General features: G+C 41.1%; 1 protein-coding gene across 5 annotated transcripts in view; it reads right to left on the bottom strand.

Moving 5' to 3' along the window:
• RFX3 (regulatory factor X3) overlaps window positions 1-18,322 on the bottom strand; it is a 306,542-nt gene that overhangs the window by 25,797 nt on the left and 262,423 nt on the right. For all 5 annotated transcript variants that reach the window (XM_053292401.1, XM_053292402.1, XM_053292400.1 and 2 more), the window contains 2 exons: window positions 12,952-13,067; window positions 12,373-12,527 (listed from right to left, as the gene is read on the bottom strand). In XM_053292401.1, the coding sequence (XP_053148376.1) occupies window positions 12,373-12,527; window positions 12,952-13,067 (271 nt within the window). The remainder of the gene's footprint in view (window positions 1-12,372; window positions 12,528-12,951; window positions 13,068-18,322) is intronic.

Genomic DNA, 18,322 nt, shown 5'->3' on the forward strand with positions numbered 1-18,322 from the left:
AAATTATAATAGAATAAACAGAAACAGCAATACCTTTATTATGACCAGCTAAAAAGTCACTAAGTAGTGAGCAAACCTTCCGCCCTAACTTCAGTCCTATTGTGTTACTGTTGCTATTTATATCCCCCGGCCCCAAAATGGATTAACATGGTTGTCCGCAATGGAATACTGTAAATAGTTGGGAGATCACAGAATGTGTAAAAGTAGTAAATAATCAAGTAAAGGTATTTAATTGATTTAAGCAGAAGTATTATTTAAGGCAAATAATAAATAAAATGAAAAAATTCTGTACATTTATATAAAGATAAATTATATAAATTATTTAGATAAATCTCTCTCTCTCTCTCTCTCTGCTCGCTCACTCTCTTGATGTAAATGCAATACTGCACTGAACAAAATAGCTCTAACTGAAATGCCTTTGTTTCTACTGAATGCATGTATATAGATTTGTAACAGGTCTTTACTTCTTAAGCCAAATTCTACAGCAAGTATATGATCTGTTTTAATATATATTAATTATAATAAAGCACATGGGCTGTTAATAGCTAATACCTTTGCAGTAATAGTTTCACATAATCTGATATTCAGGGCGAAAAACATGCTTCCCTAAAACAGCAAGGAGGAAAACATTTCCAACATAACCACCCTCAGACTTTTCAATGTTATTAATCCTTCACCCATAGTACTTGTGTGATTTATGAGGTGGAATTGAACTTAGCTCTGACTACTCAAATGGCATATCAGCATAACTTTCTCACCCTGTATGAAACTTCCTCACTTTGTAGAAAATAATAACTAGTGAATAGCCAACAGGCTTTGGGCTAGCTTGAACACATATAACAGTTACTTTCCAGAATGGATTTTAAAATATTTCTTACTAAATAAAAGTAACATATTAGATATCTTACTGACTGAATGTGGTGTTACAGACTGAGTGCTGGGTTTGAATATTAAAATGCAGTTAAATCCCTGCTTAGCCATCAAGGTTACTGAGTGGTCTTAGGCAAGTCACCATCTCTTAGCCTTACCTACTTCACAAGATTATTGTGAGGATAAAATTAAGAAGTTCATGTAAAGCTACCCTGACTTTCTTCTAAGTAAAAATAAGGGTGCAATCCATATTCTATTGATTCTAATAACTCTAGATAGCACTCGTAGTCTAGACCAGTGGTTCCCAATCTGGGGTTCTCCAGGTGTTGCTGAACTACAACTTCCAACATCCCCAGCCACAATAAATTCCAGCTGGACATGATGGGGAGTTGTAATTCAGCAACATCTGGGGGACCCCAGGTTGGGAAGCACTGGTCTAGTTATCGTAGGGGGATATGATAACCGCCCCGAGCCATTTTTGGAAGGACGATATATAAACAAACAAACATCTACATACATGTGGACATCTTGATGGCCCTTAATGGGGAGAGAGGCAGGAAAGAGTTGTTCTCTGTTATTTAGTCTTGCAAAGAAAAAGATGTTTGTGGGTGTGCACATGTGTGTGTGTGAGAGAGATGACTCCCCCACAAACCCTCCCCAAACACACGCATGCACTCTGATGTTGCATATGTGGCATCTGTCATGCTGCTACCCCCAGCAGGACAGAGCGCACAGCCATTAGTGCACAACCATCAGTCCTGGGCCTATAGGAAAATTAGGAACATAGGGGAACACAGGAAGCTGTCTTCTACTGAGTCTGACCACTGATCCATCTAGCTTCAGTATTGGCAGTGGCTTCTCCAAGGTTGCAGGCAGGAGTCTCTCAGCCCTATCTTGGAGATGCCAGGGATGGAACTTGGAATCTTCTGCATGCAAGCATACAGGTACTCTTCCCACACCAGCCCCTTCCCCTAAGGGAATCCTACAGTGCTCATATGTTGTCTCCCATTCAGTTGCAATACAGGGTAGACCATGCTTAGCAAAGGGGACCATTCATGCATGCTACTGCAAAACTAGTTCTCTTGTGCTGGCTAAGCCAAAATAAGTGGCCTCCACATGAGACAACTCTAGATCTTCCTGCCTACTGGTTTCTTGAAAAATGATCCTTTTCAAGACAATACACCTGCATCAATTTTTCATAACCTCCAACTTGTAGATCAATATTTTAAAAAAACCATTAATAAGTATTTAACATACAAATTTTTCTACGTAATTTTGATTATCTGCTTCCCCCCTCTGGGTAACATGATGCTGGGTAATCAGCTGGGTAACATGATGGTTTTTTTGCAACAAAACAAAAAACCCAAACAGGGGTGGGGGCATGAAACAGATTCAGATTACTGTATTATGGTCATTGACCAGAACCAACAAAGCAGATAAATTTCAGATTCTCTATGCTTTTAATTTACTTCTTAAGTAATTAGTTAATTACTTCTAGTGCTAGAACAGAGAATGCTAAACATAAGTACAATTCTAAATCTGTACTAATAGAACTGGAATTATCTGAAGTTCATCTGAAATTTATTTATTTATCGTATTTTTAATACCGCAATATGTACATCTCTAGGCGGTGTACAAAGTTTAAAACACAATATAAAACAGAGTAAAAACAGTTAAAGATTTACAAAATACAAATAAAATAGCCTGATTAAAACTTTTTTTGAAACAGTTTAAAATTGATTTTAGTTAAAAGCCTGCAAAAACAGGAGGGTCTTCCTAGAAGCAAACAGAGAAGGAGATGCTCTTATTTCAGCAGGGAGCTTGCTTCAAAGACCCGGGGCAGTCCCAAAGAAGGCCTGGTCCTGAGTCACCACCAAATGAGCCGGTGGCAACCCGCAACTGGACCTCTCCAGAAGACTGTAATAGGCAACAGGGTTCATGATTAAGAAGGTGCTTTCTTAAGTAACCTGGACCCAAGCCATTAAGGATTTTATAGGTAATAACCAATACTTTGAATTTTGCCCAGAAACGTATCAGTAGCCAGTGCAGTTCTTTTAAATTCGGTGTTATATCGTCCCAGAGACCAGTCTGGCTGCCACATTCTGTACCAATTGTAGTTTCCGGACTACATACAAAGACAGCCCCATGTAGAGTGCATTACAGTAGTCAAGCCGGTAGGTTACCAGCATATACACTACTGTTGTCATTTGCATCCAGAAATGGACGTAGTTGAGGTATCAGCCAAAGCTGATAAAAAGCACTCCTGGCCACTGCCTCAACCTGAGAAACCAGAGAGAGTTTTGGATCCAGGAGTACTTCCAAGCTACATACCTGATCTTTCAGGGGCAGCGTAACCACATCCAGAACAGGCAGATCTATACAATTTTTGAGTCCCAACTCCCGACTGTCATTACCTCCATCTTATTTGGATTCAAGTTCAGTTTGTTATCCTGCATCCAGCCCATTACTGCCTCCAGGCAGGCATTTAGGGAAGTTATGCCACTTTCTGATGAGGTCAACATGGAGAAATAGATCTGGGTGTCATCAGCAGATTGATAACACCCTGCACCAAACTTCTTGATGATCTCTCTGAGCATTGGAGACTGTATAGAACTCCATACTTTGATTCTTGCTTTGCAGAACAGCAGTCTCCAAGCGACATCATCTGGAATCTGCTAGAGAGGTAGGAATGGAACCACTGTAAAACAGTACCACTCAAGCCCACCTTCCTCAGGGGATCCAGAAGAATACCATGGCTGATGGTATCAAAAATCGCTGAAAGATCCAAAAGGACCAGCAGAGTCACACTCCCTCTGGTAAAAGCTGGTTTAAAATGCATCTAGATAATCAGTATCATCCAAAACTGCCTGAAGCTGACAGATCACCACCTGCTCAATCATCTTGCTCAACCATGGAAGATTAGAAATGGATCTGTAAGTAGCTAACTATGAGGGATCCAATGCAGGTTTCTTCAAGCGTGGTCTAATAATAGCCTCCTTAAGACAAGGAAGCATCTGGTCCTCCCTCAGAGAAGCGTATGTAATATTCACCAGACCATCTCGGATTATATGATTACCTGATGAAATAAGCCAAGTTGGGCAAAGGTCAGGAGAACAGGTTGTGAGACACCAAGTCTGAAGCAGTTTGTCCACATCCTCAGGTGCCACACATTGAAAGTGATCCAATCTAATCCTATAAGAGGAGTTGCTGGATACCTCCACTGTAGACTCTGCAGTAACTGTGGAATCCAACTTGGCCTGAATATGAGAGATTTTATCTACACAAAAGTCATTGAAGACATCACAGCAGGTAACTGATGGTTCCAAGTTCAAATTCAAGGGGGAGGGGGCACATATTAGCCCCCTCACAACCCTAGACAACTCCACTGGATGTGAATTTGTGGAAGCAATGAGGACAGAAAAGATCTGCTTCTCTGCCACCCGCACTGCCAGAGCATAGATCTTCAAATGTGCTCTGTGTTGTGCCCTGTCAGACTCATGCTGAGTCTTCCTCCCCTTGCACTCTAGTCATCCATCTTGCCGCGTCAGCTCCCATAGTATTTCCGAATACCACGGGGCTGACTTTGAAACAGGTCGGAAAGAACGCTTAGGAGAGATTGTGTCTACTGAAAATTGTTTCTGTATAATTTGTTATGGAACCTGGTTAGAATAATGAAAGAACGATGAAACTAAAGAAAAGGTAGTAACATTCTGAAACCATATATATTTGATAAAGAACATCATGCTGCTTGCCTGAAAATGATGTTATTTGAGTGATCTGTGCAGTCATACCTATGGGATCTGCACAGAGCCTTGTTCAGAACCTTCTAGAGCTTAGCTCTCAACATTTTGTGGAATCCATAATCCCATGGAGTGAGAGAGCATGTGTAGGTGTGAGCCGTGCCTCCTTCCTCAGTTCAAAGAACAAACTACATCAGCAAAATGCAAGGGGTAATAGAAGGAAATTGTTGCAACAGAGACACAATAAAAAAACATATAGGTAAGCAATCTGTTTTTCTTTGTGGCCTCTATGTATTCACAGCTATGGAAGACTAGTAAGCTATCTCACCTGGAAGGAGGATGCAAATAGAGAGTGAAGGACACCCCTGACAAAAGAAGGATCAGAACAGGAATGGACATCAAAGGCATAATGTTGGCCAGAGGTAGGGAGCTGAGCTCAAGAGGCAGGTCAGCAGAGTTCTAGGACTCACATGCCCCCCTTGAAAGCTACAGAGGCTTCCACTGAGTAGAGCTAACCCAGATTGATGTCAACTAGGCTGATATGTGAGCCTGACAGTGGACAAGATCAACTGGGAGAAATGCTGCTAGGATATACCTGGTATGCATTGCAGATCCAGAGCAGCAGAGGAAAAGGAAGAATGACATTTGTCAAAAGGAGGCTGTCCTGGAGACACTAAAGAACAAGGCCCTTTGAATGCAGAGTGAATGCAGCACTTTTTCTCCATCTGAAGTCAATGCTGGAAAATAAACCAGAAAACAAATGTATTCTGTCACGCAGAAATGACATTGGGTAGAAACCAATGTCTGGAAGAATGAAGATCTTGTCTTAGTGAGGGGTTCGGATTGCAGTGCTCTAAACTCTACGCATTGGGCTGAGGTAATGGAAAGGGGAGAGACATTACATGAGAGAAGACTATGATAACAGGAAGTCAAAGGCTCAAAAACTTTGGACTAGAAAAGTCCAAAAGTTTGGACTAGAACGAAAGGTAGGGCCTAAGAGGGGATTAATTTCAGAACAGATGGGTAAAGACAAGATAAATTCTTTTAAAAGCATTTAACAACGGCATATGAGACCAGGGTGCCTGATGGCAGCAGGTGATTGAATGCTGCAACAGCAATCAGGTCAACATGGAGAAAAGAGGTGCTGCAACCTGAGTCTTTGAGGAAGAAAAGGCAAGACAAGATCAGAGATATGTGACTATTTCAAGAGTGGTTCTATATGGGTTGTCTTAAAGGCAGAGAAACAAGACCACTTGTCAACACAGAAGAGTGGCGTGGGACTTTGGGGATTCTAGGCGAGTGGGTTACTTATGAGCTAGGAAGCACATTAAGATAGAATTCTCCTAGCAGAGAGGACATCTTCTCCCACTGTTCCAGAAGAGAAGATGTAGTTTGCTGGGAAGGTGAATGTAGGTGTCTTCGGAGAGGAGGAAAAGCACAGTGGACTAGCGTTGACAGGCTTACCATGCTGCAATGAAAATGCAGTCTGTCCTGTTGGTCAGAATTTTCTGGAGAACCCAAGACAGAAGAGGGATACAGAAATAAGGTTGAGAAGACCTTGTCACCAGTAGCAGAGGAATGAGTTGCTAAAGGAGAGGGGATTGTGACCCACTCAGCTGCAAACCCTTTGGCACTGTGTACTGACTCAAAGAAGAATTATAGTGCTGATTAAAATAGCTCCTTGGCAGGAGAATAGGGTTGGGGTGGCAGGGGGCGGGGCAGTCTTGATTAGCCTCAAGGAAGCATTAGCAGTGGACTTGCACTTCTTCAAAGCCTCAGAGGAGTTCTTGGTTCCAGAGAAGTTGTGAGTGGAACAAGTGTTGAGGTTGATGTGGAGATCAACATAAAAGACTGAAGGACTGGGTCTAAGATGAGAGTTGAAATTAGAATACTAGTTTGGAAATGGAGGGCTGACGTGCTCTAAGGTCCACCTGTCCCAATTATGTCATCAAAGCTGTTACTGATGGCAAAGCTGCAGATGTGGGCAAAACATTGCAAAAATGTTGGGTTTTAGCACTTGGAGCTTTGTTCAAAGTATAATAGGTTCTCACAAAGGATGGTACAGAGACTGGACAATCCATCATGCTGTGCTTGTTTGGTGAATTTCTGGCAGCAGATGCAGGAGTCTATTCTGTGCTCTATTCTAGGCTAAGGCAGCAGCGATCATGACCATCTGTCAGAGTGATTCTACTCCCCAAGTTCTGCAGTGGAAAGGCAAAGCAGTGGCAGGATGCCATCAAGCAGAGGGCAAACTATTGGAAAATAGGGATGTTCACAAACTGAGGTTTGTGCACAGGTTTGGTGCCAAACTGGTTCAGATGAGGGCCAAACTGGTTTGGCGCTGCCAGGGTGGGAGGGGGAAATGGTATCTTTAAAAAGGAGGAGAGCAGGTTCTGACCTGCTCATGGTAACAGCCACCATGCGCAGATGCCATCTTTATTCTGGCACTGTGCGTGGGATCTTGGGAGGAGTGCTGCCACAGCAGAAAGCTGTATGGGGCAGCTGAGAGCAGGTAAGGGCCTGTTTTCCTCCTTTTAAAAGATCCTGCTCGCTGTTCCCTTCCTGGCGGTGCCAAGCCTGTTTGGTGTCAAACTTGTCCATGAACCTCGGTTTGTGCGCATCCCTATTGGAAAATAATGTAGACAAGTATTGAAAAGGAAAAGGAAGACAAAAGAAAAACAAGATAAAATAAAATGAAGATGTGTGGTCAAACTCGCTTGACAACAAGTGCTTGCTGACCAAGAGAAGGTTCTTCTTGATGCTACTGCTGTAGCAGTCAAAAAAGAACTGAGGAAGGAGGTGCAGACCACATCAACTTAGACATGCGCTTTATAAGGCTCTATGAAGGACTGGCTTGCAACAGTCTTCTCGGGGCTGAGCTCCAGAAAGTTTTGAATGAGGCTCTTACAGCTGCAAATCCCATAGGAGTGAATGCGCACCTAGGAATCATGAAGAATATTGAAGGTTCCTTACTAAAATAGTGATTAAGAATATGAAAAACCATGTAGTCAATTAACACATAGTTAATTAACACAGTTTTAAATCAACAATCACAATATATTTCCAATTTAGTTCTTCAATGAACTAAAGTTCAATCAAGAAGATAGTGCAAGCTTGTACTGACTGAGTCCTTCGGATTCTCTGAGTTAGCACAGAGAATGAAAAGCAAAGGAATAACATTGGCTGGATAGGATGAAAGGCATATACAATTAATCTTTCTACTACACCTATGGCTACATAATTCATCTTTAAATCAGTTATTTTCTTTGTGCAGATGGACTGGACACAAATTTTAACTACTACATCTTTAATTTAAAGCTAAGGATGTTGGTGGGCTGTGGACTACATGATTTTTCATGCTCGCCATCCCTAGCCTACTTGCTGGAATGGTAAATGACAGTTGAAGGATTAGCACCAGTTGTGAGGCAGTGACACACCCCCATGAAAGAAGGCCTTGAAATAGCTAGATGAAATAGATTTAAGACAGTAAGGTAACTGGGAGAATGAAAAAACTACATGTTCCCTATCTAACTAGTGCTTCTGGAATGTGGGTGCACAAAGGTGCAAGATGCCAGTACATCACTACAAGCACCAGAATGGATGGATCAGTACCACCCATGTTATGCTGTGCAACATGTGGGCCAATATTTATACACTGTTTTTCATTTTTTTAAAAAAAGTTCACCGTGCAGTTTGCATAGACAAAGTAATAGGAAGATGGCTCCTTAGGCCAAAAGGGCTTATAATCAATAAGAAACACAATTAACATAACAAATGAGAGACACCAGCAGAGTCACTGGACAGATGTGATGCTGGGTTGAATAGGGACAGTTGCCCGCCTGCTAAATGAAAGGTCCACTAGTTTAAAAGCTGTCTCTTTGCTCAACTAGAAGTCTGTGCACGCGTATATCCTAATATTTTTAGCAATACAATCCTCAAATATAGCTAGATAGAACTGACACATTTTCTTGAAGGTATAGAAATGCAAGAGAGGAAGATCTACAAAATGCCAAAGGGAAGAAACTGGCCGCACCTCCAGGAATGGAATAAAGAAACAGAAACAACTGGGGATACCTGAGGTTCAAATAAGATTTCCATTCAGAGTGTTAAATGTCAGCCACTTAGGGACAGGAATAGACAATGAAGGGGCCTTGCTGGTGTTAAAAGGACAGGGTAATTTTTGGGATTGAGTTGAGTAGCAAAAAGGGGCAGTGAGCATTCATGGATAAGAGGACAGTCTCATCTGACTCAGGGTTCACATATTCATTCATGGTTTTACAGAGGCATTTCATGATAGTACCTAGAGGGAGAATGAGTAGATTTTGGGGATGAGCTTCATTTTCCCATAAAGATTTTTAAAAGGTTCAGTTGTTGATGCTGTCACATCCTGTTGTATGTGAATGCATTTTGTCTTAAACTTTGCCAACCATCTTGACCTTAAAACTTGCATAGGCTAATACATTCCTGCCAAAAGCAAAAGCTTGCACAGGCTATGCATAGCCTGCCAAAAGAAAATGCAGTCCTGCCAACTGAACTCTTTGCTCCTGAATATACACTGAACAATTCTAAATTTCTCTTTAATATCCCTGTCAAAAACTTCCTTTAAAATATTTGTATTATTCACTTTCCTTGAAGCAGCTTGCAATACTAGTAAACAACTACAAACAATAACTTATCCTAAACATGTGCATGTAATCACCACAAACTTTGATTCTAATATTCTAGTAATTAATAATATTAATTATTAATATTAGAATAACAACATTTTCAAATGTGTAATTTCATCTGCTTGGGAGAACCAGGGGTGTTGAGGGCCAAATGCCCCCATCTAACATGTGTCTAGGGTCACATCCATACATTCCCACAGAACAATGTTAATTCCACCAAAGCAACATCAATTTTACCTCAGTTCAACAGTAACATTTGCAAAATACAAATTCTACACTCTGTTCTGAATAGTTGTGCCATACTGAATTCCTCTCTAATTACCATACTTATTGACAATGTTGATGCTAATTTGGAGGCAGAGAGAGAAGCTGGCCATTGACAAACCAGTCCTTTTGTCATATGAAAGGTATCAACTGGAATATAGTACCTTAATTTATATGAAGTGTGGTCAGAGTCCCCAGTGTAGCCCATGGCATCTCTAAAGGACTTGATAAGGCTTCTTGGCCTTATATTTTACACCTCTGACCTAACAGATTCATACAGCATTACAAAGGAAATTTCCTCCTGATAAGGGGACAGTCTTGTCTGATCGGGTTGTTGCCATCATGACCAATCAACTTCATACACAGAGCAAGATATTGCCAAATTGGGGGACATGCTTGCTTCTCTGATTCTGTAACTTAGAACAGAAACTCAAATTTCTATTTTATCATTCTAGGGAAAATTTGAGAAGTAATTAGAATGTTACTTTTAAGATATTCCTAAAATTATGTTTTCTTCAATCAATCACTTCTTTGTGCCCAGCAGTATTCCCTGTAACAAGGATTCCCAGATGTTGACTACAACTCCCAGCATTCCCAGCTGCAAAGGCTTTGGCTGGGGTTGTAGTTGTTGTTGTCAACAACATGTGGAAATCTCTGTTAAAGGGAACACTGGCGCCCAGGAATGTTCACGGCTCTTCCTACTTATAAAGCTTTGTCCAATTTTGGGAAAATGCTAGGCCTTGATAAAACACAGAAGGCATATGTGGGGGGGGGGGGTTGGAAAACTACATGTATGTAGCAAGAAAGATGAGAAGAAACCAAATCCTAATTATTTGTGGATTCCTAGGTAAACTTAACCCACTTGGGTGTTAGTGATAGTAGCCACAGTTTTCACCCCAGAGTAAAATCAGTTGGTTTAAGAGAATATAAAAGTGGTTCTGAGTATGACCAGCACTGGAGTTGGGGGTGGATGTCACTTAGAATAGCCCCTGGACCACAACAAATGCGAACACATTTTAAATGGAATACCTTTATGTTTGGGCTTATTGTACTTTTTAAAAGGTACATAATCTTCACATGTCTATGTATATCAACATTCTGAATTTTAGAAACATGCATCAAATATAAGGACATTTAGAATGTGTTCAATAATGATACTTCTGTTGTGCCATAAGTGATATAAATAGTATGGTTTTATTCTGCTTCAGTCACAAGTGAAGGTCAATAGCACATTCTTGCAGAATTGTATATGGACATTTTCTGAACATTTTGTAACAACTATAATAGTTAGTAGCGTTTATAGTGACTTCAGAGAAAATAGCTTTGTTTGTTGCATCTCTCTCTTTGGAGGCATATGAACGCTTCTAACCCAGCTACAAAATAATTGTTCACAGAAAGAACACAATGCTTGTACAGTTATATGGATTTTTCCCTCCTGTAGAAACCACTAACTATTATTGTTAATGGGAAATAAATTCATAGATATTTATCATGGTGCACAGGGCACACATCATGCTTTATAATGGAAATAAGCTTTGCTAGATCCTGTGGTAAGTCAACTTTCTGTAAGAAACAGCAACAAACTACACTGCATGAGTCTGAATAGTTTTATCTCTGAAAAGAAACTATCTTCTCAAGTAGCACAGTTTGATAATGGCTGCTGGGGTATAATATTTGCAATATTGAAAAGATGTTGAGTCTGTCCTGCATGACATTCCTGGATTTTATTTTTTAAAAGATTGAGAGACCAGAAAAATGAATAAAGAAAACGTTTGCAGCATATTTCAGACAGTACAAATGATTACTAATCCTAGTAAATCCCTAAAGTAACATTTTAGGGTGGATTCAAACATTCCATGGTTTTCCATTTTCGATCCTTCTATGAACAGAAGCAAATGCTCATCTGTATAATACTTCACCAATAACATGCCACTGACATTTTGTGTAGCAGCTTATATGATTAGACAGTTTTATTAATCTATGAGTGGTGAAATTGATAGATACTACGTGTTGGGCTATAAACTGGTCAGTATTAGTATTAAGTTACTAAGTTTTGAGTTACAGTGGTTAGTGTTATGTAGCAGTTTATAGCTGATCAGATTATTATTTTATTGCATTTTCTGTTATATTGTATTATTTTGTATTGTACTGTATTGTAGTAACTACTGGTCATTGATTGAAACAAACTAAACTAAACATGCCAATGAAAGGGTGCTTTGGGGTAACCCATTACCACTGACATGTCAAAAGTTGAAATGCATCATTACATGTCTGGGCATCAGCTTTCTAAAGTCTGTTTTTTCACTGAGCTGACATCAACAAGAACATATTTGGCCAACACCCTAAAGTTGTGCTTGCACACAAACATTGTGTTAAATCTGGAGCCTGTATTCCAGATTAGTGTTGTGCTACTGCAAACATGTTTGCACTTGCTCAGCAGGTGTGCAATGGTGGCACACCTTATATCTTTTAAAGGAAACCTGACCCTGTGACTTGTAATCATGTAGATCACGGGAAATGCTAATAAATAAATAGACGTGCACTGCTGTAGTGGCAAAAGCACCATTCAGATAAATATATTCTACAAATTTGTTGAAACCTACTTTTTCAAAAATAAATAATTGACAAGTCTACTTTTAGTTTAAGTGAAATATCGATTACTGAAAGGTGTACTTTTCTACACTGTTAAAAGTTTCCACATCCACACTGTTTCCTTAGCCTTCGAAATCACTCCTAAAAGGTTTTTTGGGAGGTACTGTAGACACAAGATCACCAGAACAAAAAAAAAATAAAAATAAATCCTTAGAAGACGTCATCTATATTCAACTTACTAGGAATAGGTCTAAGGACGTCAGGAATGAGAATCTCCACCAAAGTCTGGTACATCACATGGTCACAGTTACACATCCATTTCAGAATTGACTCATTTTTGCACAGAGTAATCAGCTTTGCTTTCGGAAGTCGACTTTCTATTTCACTCAGATTGCTGGTGTGAACAAATGTATTAAATGAACAAATGAAAATGCATTTACATGAAGATAAAAAAGAACAATGGACTTCAAAAATTTTTTAAATAAAACATTAGAGATGTCTGAAACGTATCCAATTGCCCTGAGGCACTTTGTGTAGTAATGGCTGATACATGGCCTCCAGAGTTTTAGCCAAAGAGCACCATTTTATGCAGCAGTGATAAGAATGGTCTTTGGATTGGATATTATTACATGAGAAAATAACTGTGCCCTACTCACATAAAATAAAATGGTATGCATTTTTCAGTATTAATAAAATGGCAATTTAATTTAGTAATTAAAGAGATAACTTTCCCAGTTACTATGTAAAATTTAAAATTTTATTTTATTTGAAAATTGCTACTAATTGCAGTTACAAGCTGTAGGAAAATGATTACAAACCTTGGTTCAGTAATAGTAGTGCCATCGGTTGTCGTTGAGGGAGAATAGCGCCAGAAAGTCTGCCACAATTTTTCTATTAGGCTAAACTGAAGGTTCACTACAACATCCAATATTGCCTAAAAATACAAAGATACAAATATTCTTCTATCCAATATATGAGCAATATTGGTACAATTATATAGTGGCTGGGCATATGAATGTTGCTCACTTTTATACCTAACAAGTCTTTCAGTGGATCCAGCAGCAAAAACCATAACTGGATTCATTACACATTAGCAAGCCAATGGTGATGATATATGGCATCATCACCAATGAGTGAAAAAACCAAGGAGGAAAAATGTTCAGTGGCAAAATACAGGGTTCAAAATCAATCTTATGCTATTTTATGTCCAGATAAAAAGACTGATCAATTATAACACAGAGAGCATCCATACAAATATAAAAATTAAAATTACAATGGGAGGATTGATCTATATAAAAACAATAAACACAATAATAGAACACTGAAAGAAGTTTTTAGCTGACAACTGGGTAAAAACACCTGCAACTTCATATTTAACTTCAATTACCCTCATGACAATGGACAAGGTTCTTTTTTATAGTGGAAAAGACTGTATGTGACTTTCTCAATAGACACCAAATTATCCTTGAACCCACAGTCTTAAAGTATTCAGGTCAGTGTACTAACCTCTTGGAATTTTTTTCACAATGGGCTCGTTCAGATACCATGTAGAACCTCAGTTAAAGCTGGGCTCCATAAGAAGTCTCTGAGCCTCAGAAGCACATGTTCCCCCCTCCCATCCTCACACGAACATTAACTAACCATATAGATTAAATAAATCTATATTAGTAATGACATCCAAACAGATCAATCTTAGTTTACTATAGCCAACTTTTTATAGCCAAATCAGTTTACTATAGCCAACTTCTTTGATTGTGTGCCACTGTGGCGACACACAAGTAGATGCCTGACCGGGAGGCTAAAAGCAGCCTTTCAAATCTGGGGGTCCCCCCAGAATGCCCTGTGTGCACGTGCGGGGCATCTTGGGACTTCCAGGGGCCACGTGGCCACCGATCCCCACAGCCCCCACTGGCTTCGTGATGGAGCTGGTAGTTGTATGGGTGGCGATCTGGCCTCCCGGAGCTAGAGGTTTGATCGTCTAAGCCCGCTCTCACCGCCGAACCCCATCTGGTGCTTCACATGGGTTGTGTGAAGTGCTCCTCTATGTTGATCCTCCCTTCTCCAGATTGATATTTTTCCCTCCTGACTTTAAACATAGTTAATTCTAATCAGGGGTCACTATTAAGATGGATTTGAAATCAGGTTTGAAGCCAATTTAAAATACCTGACTTATAGTGAACCATGTTTAACGTTGATACAGCAGGGCAAATCTGAGAGAAATCTGTGCAAGAGAGGGAGACCAGGAAGGAAGGGACCAACTCTACAATCTACTCACAATAGCTTAATCATAAGAATGTAAAAACAGCCCTGCTGGATCAGGTCCAAGGCCTATCTAGTCAAGTATCCTGTTTCACACAGTGGCCCAGAAGGTGCCTCTGGAAAGCCCACAGGCAAGAGCTGAAGGCATACACTCTCTCCTGCTGATACTCCCCTGCAGCTGGTATTTAGAGGCATCTTGCCTCTGAGGCTAAAGGTGGCCTATAGCCAGACCAGAAGCCATTGAAATATGTCTTCCAAGAATTTATCTAAACCCCTCTTAAAGCTAGCCAGGCACATCTTATGGCAGAGAATTCCATAAGTTAAGTATGCACTTTGTGAAAAAGTACTTCCTTTGCACAGTCCTAAATTTCTTGGTAATCAGTTTTATGGAATGACCTCTAGTTCTAGTGCTACAAGAGAGGGAGAAAAATTTCTGTCTATCTAATTTCTCCACACCATGCATGGTTTTATAGACTTCTATAGTGTCTCTCCTCAGTCATCTTTTTTCTAAAACTAAAAAGCCCCAGGTGTTGCTGCCTTGCCTCGTAAGGAAGGTGCTGCTCTAGGCCCCTGATCATCATGGTTGCCCTCTTCTGTACCTTCTCCAGTTCTATAATGTCCTTTTTGAGGTATGGTGACCAGAACTGTATGCAGTACTCCAAATGTGGATGTACCATAGATTTGCATAAGGGCATTATAACATTGGCAGTTTTATTTTCAACCCCCTTCCTAATGATTCCAAGCATGGAATTGACTTTTTCTGCAGCTGCTGTACATTGAGTCGACAATTTCAACAAGCTGTCCGCCATGACCCCAAGATCATTCTCCTGTTCAGTCACTGACAGCTCAGACCCCATCAGTGTATGTGTGAAGTTGGGGTTTTATGCTCCAATATGCATTACGCTACACTTATTAACACTGAACGAATGCATTTGCCATCTTGTTGCCCACTTCCCCAGTTTGAAGAGACCCTATTGGAACTCCTTGCAATCTCTTTTGGATTTCACTACCCTAAACAGTTTGGTGTCATCTGCAAATTTGGCTACCTCGCTGCTTACCACAACTTCTAGATCATTTATGAATAAATTAAAAAGCAATGGTCCCTGGGGGACCCCACTTCTTACTTCCCTCCATTGTGAAAACTGTCCATTTATTCCTACCCTGTTTCCTGCCCTTCAACCACTAATCCACATGTGAATCTGTCTCCTTATTCCATGATTGCTAAGTTTTCTCAAGAGTCTTTTATGAGCAACTCTGTCAAAAGCTTTTTGGAAGCCCAAGTATACTATGCCAACTGGAACACCTTTATCCACATACCTGCTGACACTCTCAAAGAACTAGAAAAGGTTGGTGAGGCAAGATTTACCTTTGAAGAAGCCATGCTGGTTATCCTTCAGCAGGGTCTGTTCTTCTATATGCTTAACAATTTTATCCTTGAGAATGCTTTCCATCAATTCGCCTGGAATGGACGTTAAGCTAACTGACCTATAATTTCCCAGAACCCCCCCTCTCCGAATCACTTTTTGAAAATCGGTGTTACATTGGCTATTTTCCAGTTCTGTGGTACAGAGTCTGATTGTAGGGATCTATTATATTAATTATCCTGGGTGTGCCTTGGAATGTGCGTCCCAGCGCCCAGCTGATTGGCTGGGCGGCGGACAGGCCTGATTGGCTGAGGCGCACCCAGGAGGATTGGTTGCCACGGCAGCGGTAGGCTTGGCTGCAGAGGCCAGAGGGAGCAGCAGGCCCAGTCCAGCCGCGGAGGCAAGGCCCAAGAGCGGGGGTGGGGGGAGGAAGGGGGGGGGACAGAAGTGGCGGTGGGGAGGAGAGGCAGCTGGGCCTGGAAGTGGAGATTGGGGCAGAAGGTCGGGGGGAATAGGTAACTGCCAGCTCCAAAGAGCGCACAGATGCTCTGTGCGGGGTCGTCTAGTAAGTTATATATTTTTGCAAGGAGGTTGGCATTTTCACATTTAAGTTCTTTAAGGACTCTTGGGTAGATGCCATTAAACCTGGCGATTTGTTAATTTTTAATTTTTCCAGACAGTTTCGAACATCATCTCTCATAACCTCTATCAGAGTCAGTTCTTTAGCTTCTGTCCCCCAGAAGCTCGGTTCCGGCACGGGTATGCACTCAGTATGCTCTTCCGTGAAGACAGATGCAAAGAACTTGTTTAACTTCTCTGCAGTTTCCATATCCTCCTTAATAATCCCTTTCACTTTTCATCTAATGGACCAACTGCCTCCCTGGCAGGTTTCCTGCTTGTGATGTATTTAAAGACAGTTTAGAACATCATTCTAAAACGTCAAGTATTATTCTCCTTGACGCTTTTAGCTAAATGTTCCTCAAGCTTTCTTCCCCCCTCCCGTATTGTCTCCTAGCATTTCTTTTGTCAAAGTTTTTAATCCTTTCTGTTCTCTTCATCTGAGCAGTTCTTCTAAATTCTTAAGGAAGTTTTCTTCCCCCTTCATAGCTTTCTTGAATTGACTTGTTAGCCATGTTGGCATCCTTCTGGACTTGGCAATACCTTTCGTTCTTCTTGGTATACATTCTAACTGGGCTTCAATTATTGTGGTTTTAAATACACTCCATACATTCTGGAGAGCCTGATTTTCCCTTTCAACTTTCTTTTCACCAAACTCCTCATTTTAGAGAAGTTACCTCTTCTGGAATGCAAACTGCCTGTGTTAGACTTCCTTGGTGATTCTCTCTTCACATGTATACTGAATTTGATCACACTATGGTCACTGTTCCCTAAAGGTTCAACGACACTGACATCTTGCACCAGGTCCTGGGCACCACTCAGGATTAAGTCCAAGGTCACCTTATCTCTGGTTGGTTCCATGACTGGCTATTCTAGGGCACAGTCATTCAGTGTATTAAGAAATTTGGTCTCTTTATCATTACCTGAATGTGAATTTACCCTGTCTGTGTGTGGGTAATGGAAGTTACCATTATGTGACAGCTCTGCCTCTCTTTGAGGTCTCCATGATTTCCTTCTGCAACTCCCAGTCATTGCCAGTGTTTTGTTCAGGATGCCAATAACATGTTCCTAGTAGCATATTTCTTTTCAGGCCTTGTATTATCACCCACAGAGTTTCTGTGGAGAACACTTGTCTAGGGGTGTGCACAAACCTGTTTGGAGGCCCTTTTAAGGGCCTCTGAACTGGTTCGAGCAACCAGCTGTTCAGCTGGTACGAAGGCAGTGTGTGTGTCACACTTTAAGGGTGGGGGAGGGTGCACTTACCCCTCCCTCCGCTTCCCTCCAGCCAGTGCTGTTATTCAAGGCCCCTTCAGGGTGGCAGCATACCTCCCTGCCACCCCATCCCCTCTTTGCCCAGAAGTACCAGGCGCGTGAGATGTGCACCTTAAGGGATGGCATTTGCTGAATTGGATACCGGAACTGCCCAACTCCTGTTGGCTATCCCATTTTGCATATCCCATATAGCATTTCTGAGACTGCTACCTTGGGATTCTGGACTGCAATATACTACCTAATAACCTAAATTGGGTTTCCAGGAGCTCCCAACTGCATTTCCCAACATCATTGGTGCTTATATGCACCACAACAGCTGACCTCTCCTCAGCACTGCTGCCTAACAGCTTATCTAGACACTGTGTGATGTCCACAAACTTTGCACCAGGCAGGCAAGTCACTATGCAGTCTACACACAGGTCACAGACCCATTTCTGTATACCCCTAATGATCAAATCACCCATTAGGAGGCCCTCATACCCCAGAGGAGTATCCCCTGTTCGAAAGGATATGGGCTCATCATTCACGGAAGGGAATGATGCTTCTAAGGGAGCATTTTCCTCTTTCTCAGAATGATGTTTTCCTTCCCCAAGACCTTCATTCTCCCTGAAAGCAGAGGACCAATCAGCCTGAGAGTGAAATGCCTCTACCACATTCCTGAAGGTCTTGTCCACGT

Source organism: Hemicordylus capensis, chromosome 2 (genome assembly GCF_027244095.1).
Source record: "Hemicordylus capensis ecotype Gifberg chromosome 2, rHemCap1.1.pri, whole genome shotgun sequence".
Taxonomy (NCBI): Eukaryota; Metazoa; Chordata; class Lepidosauria; order Squamata; family Cordylidae; genus Hemicordylus; species Hemicordylus capensis.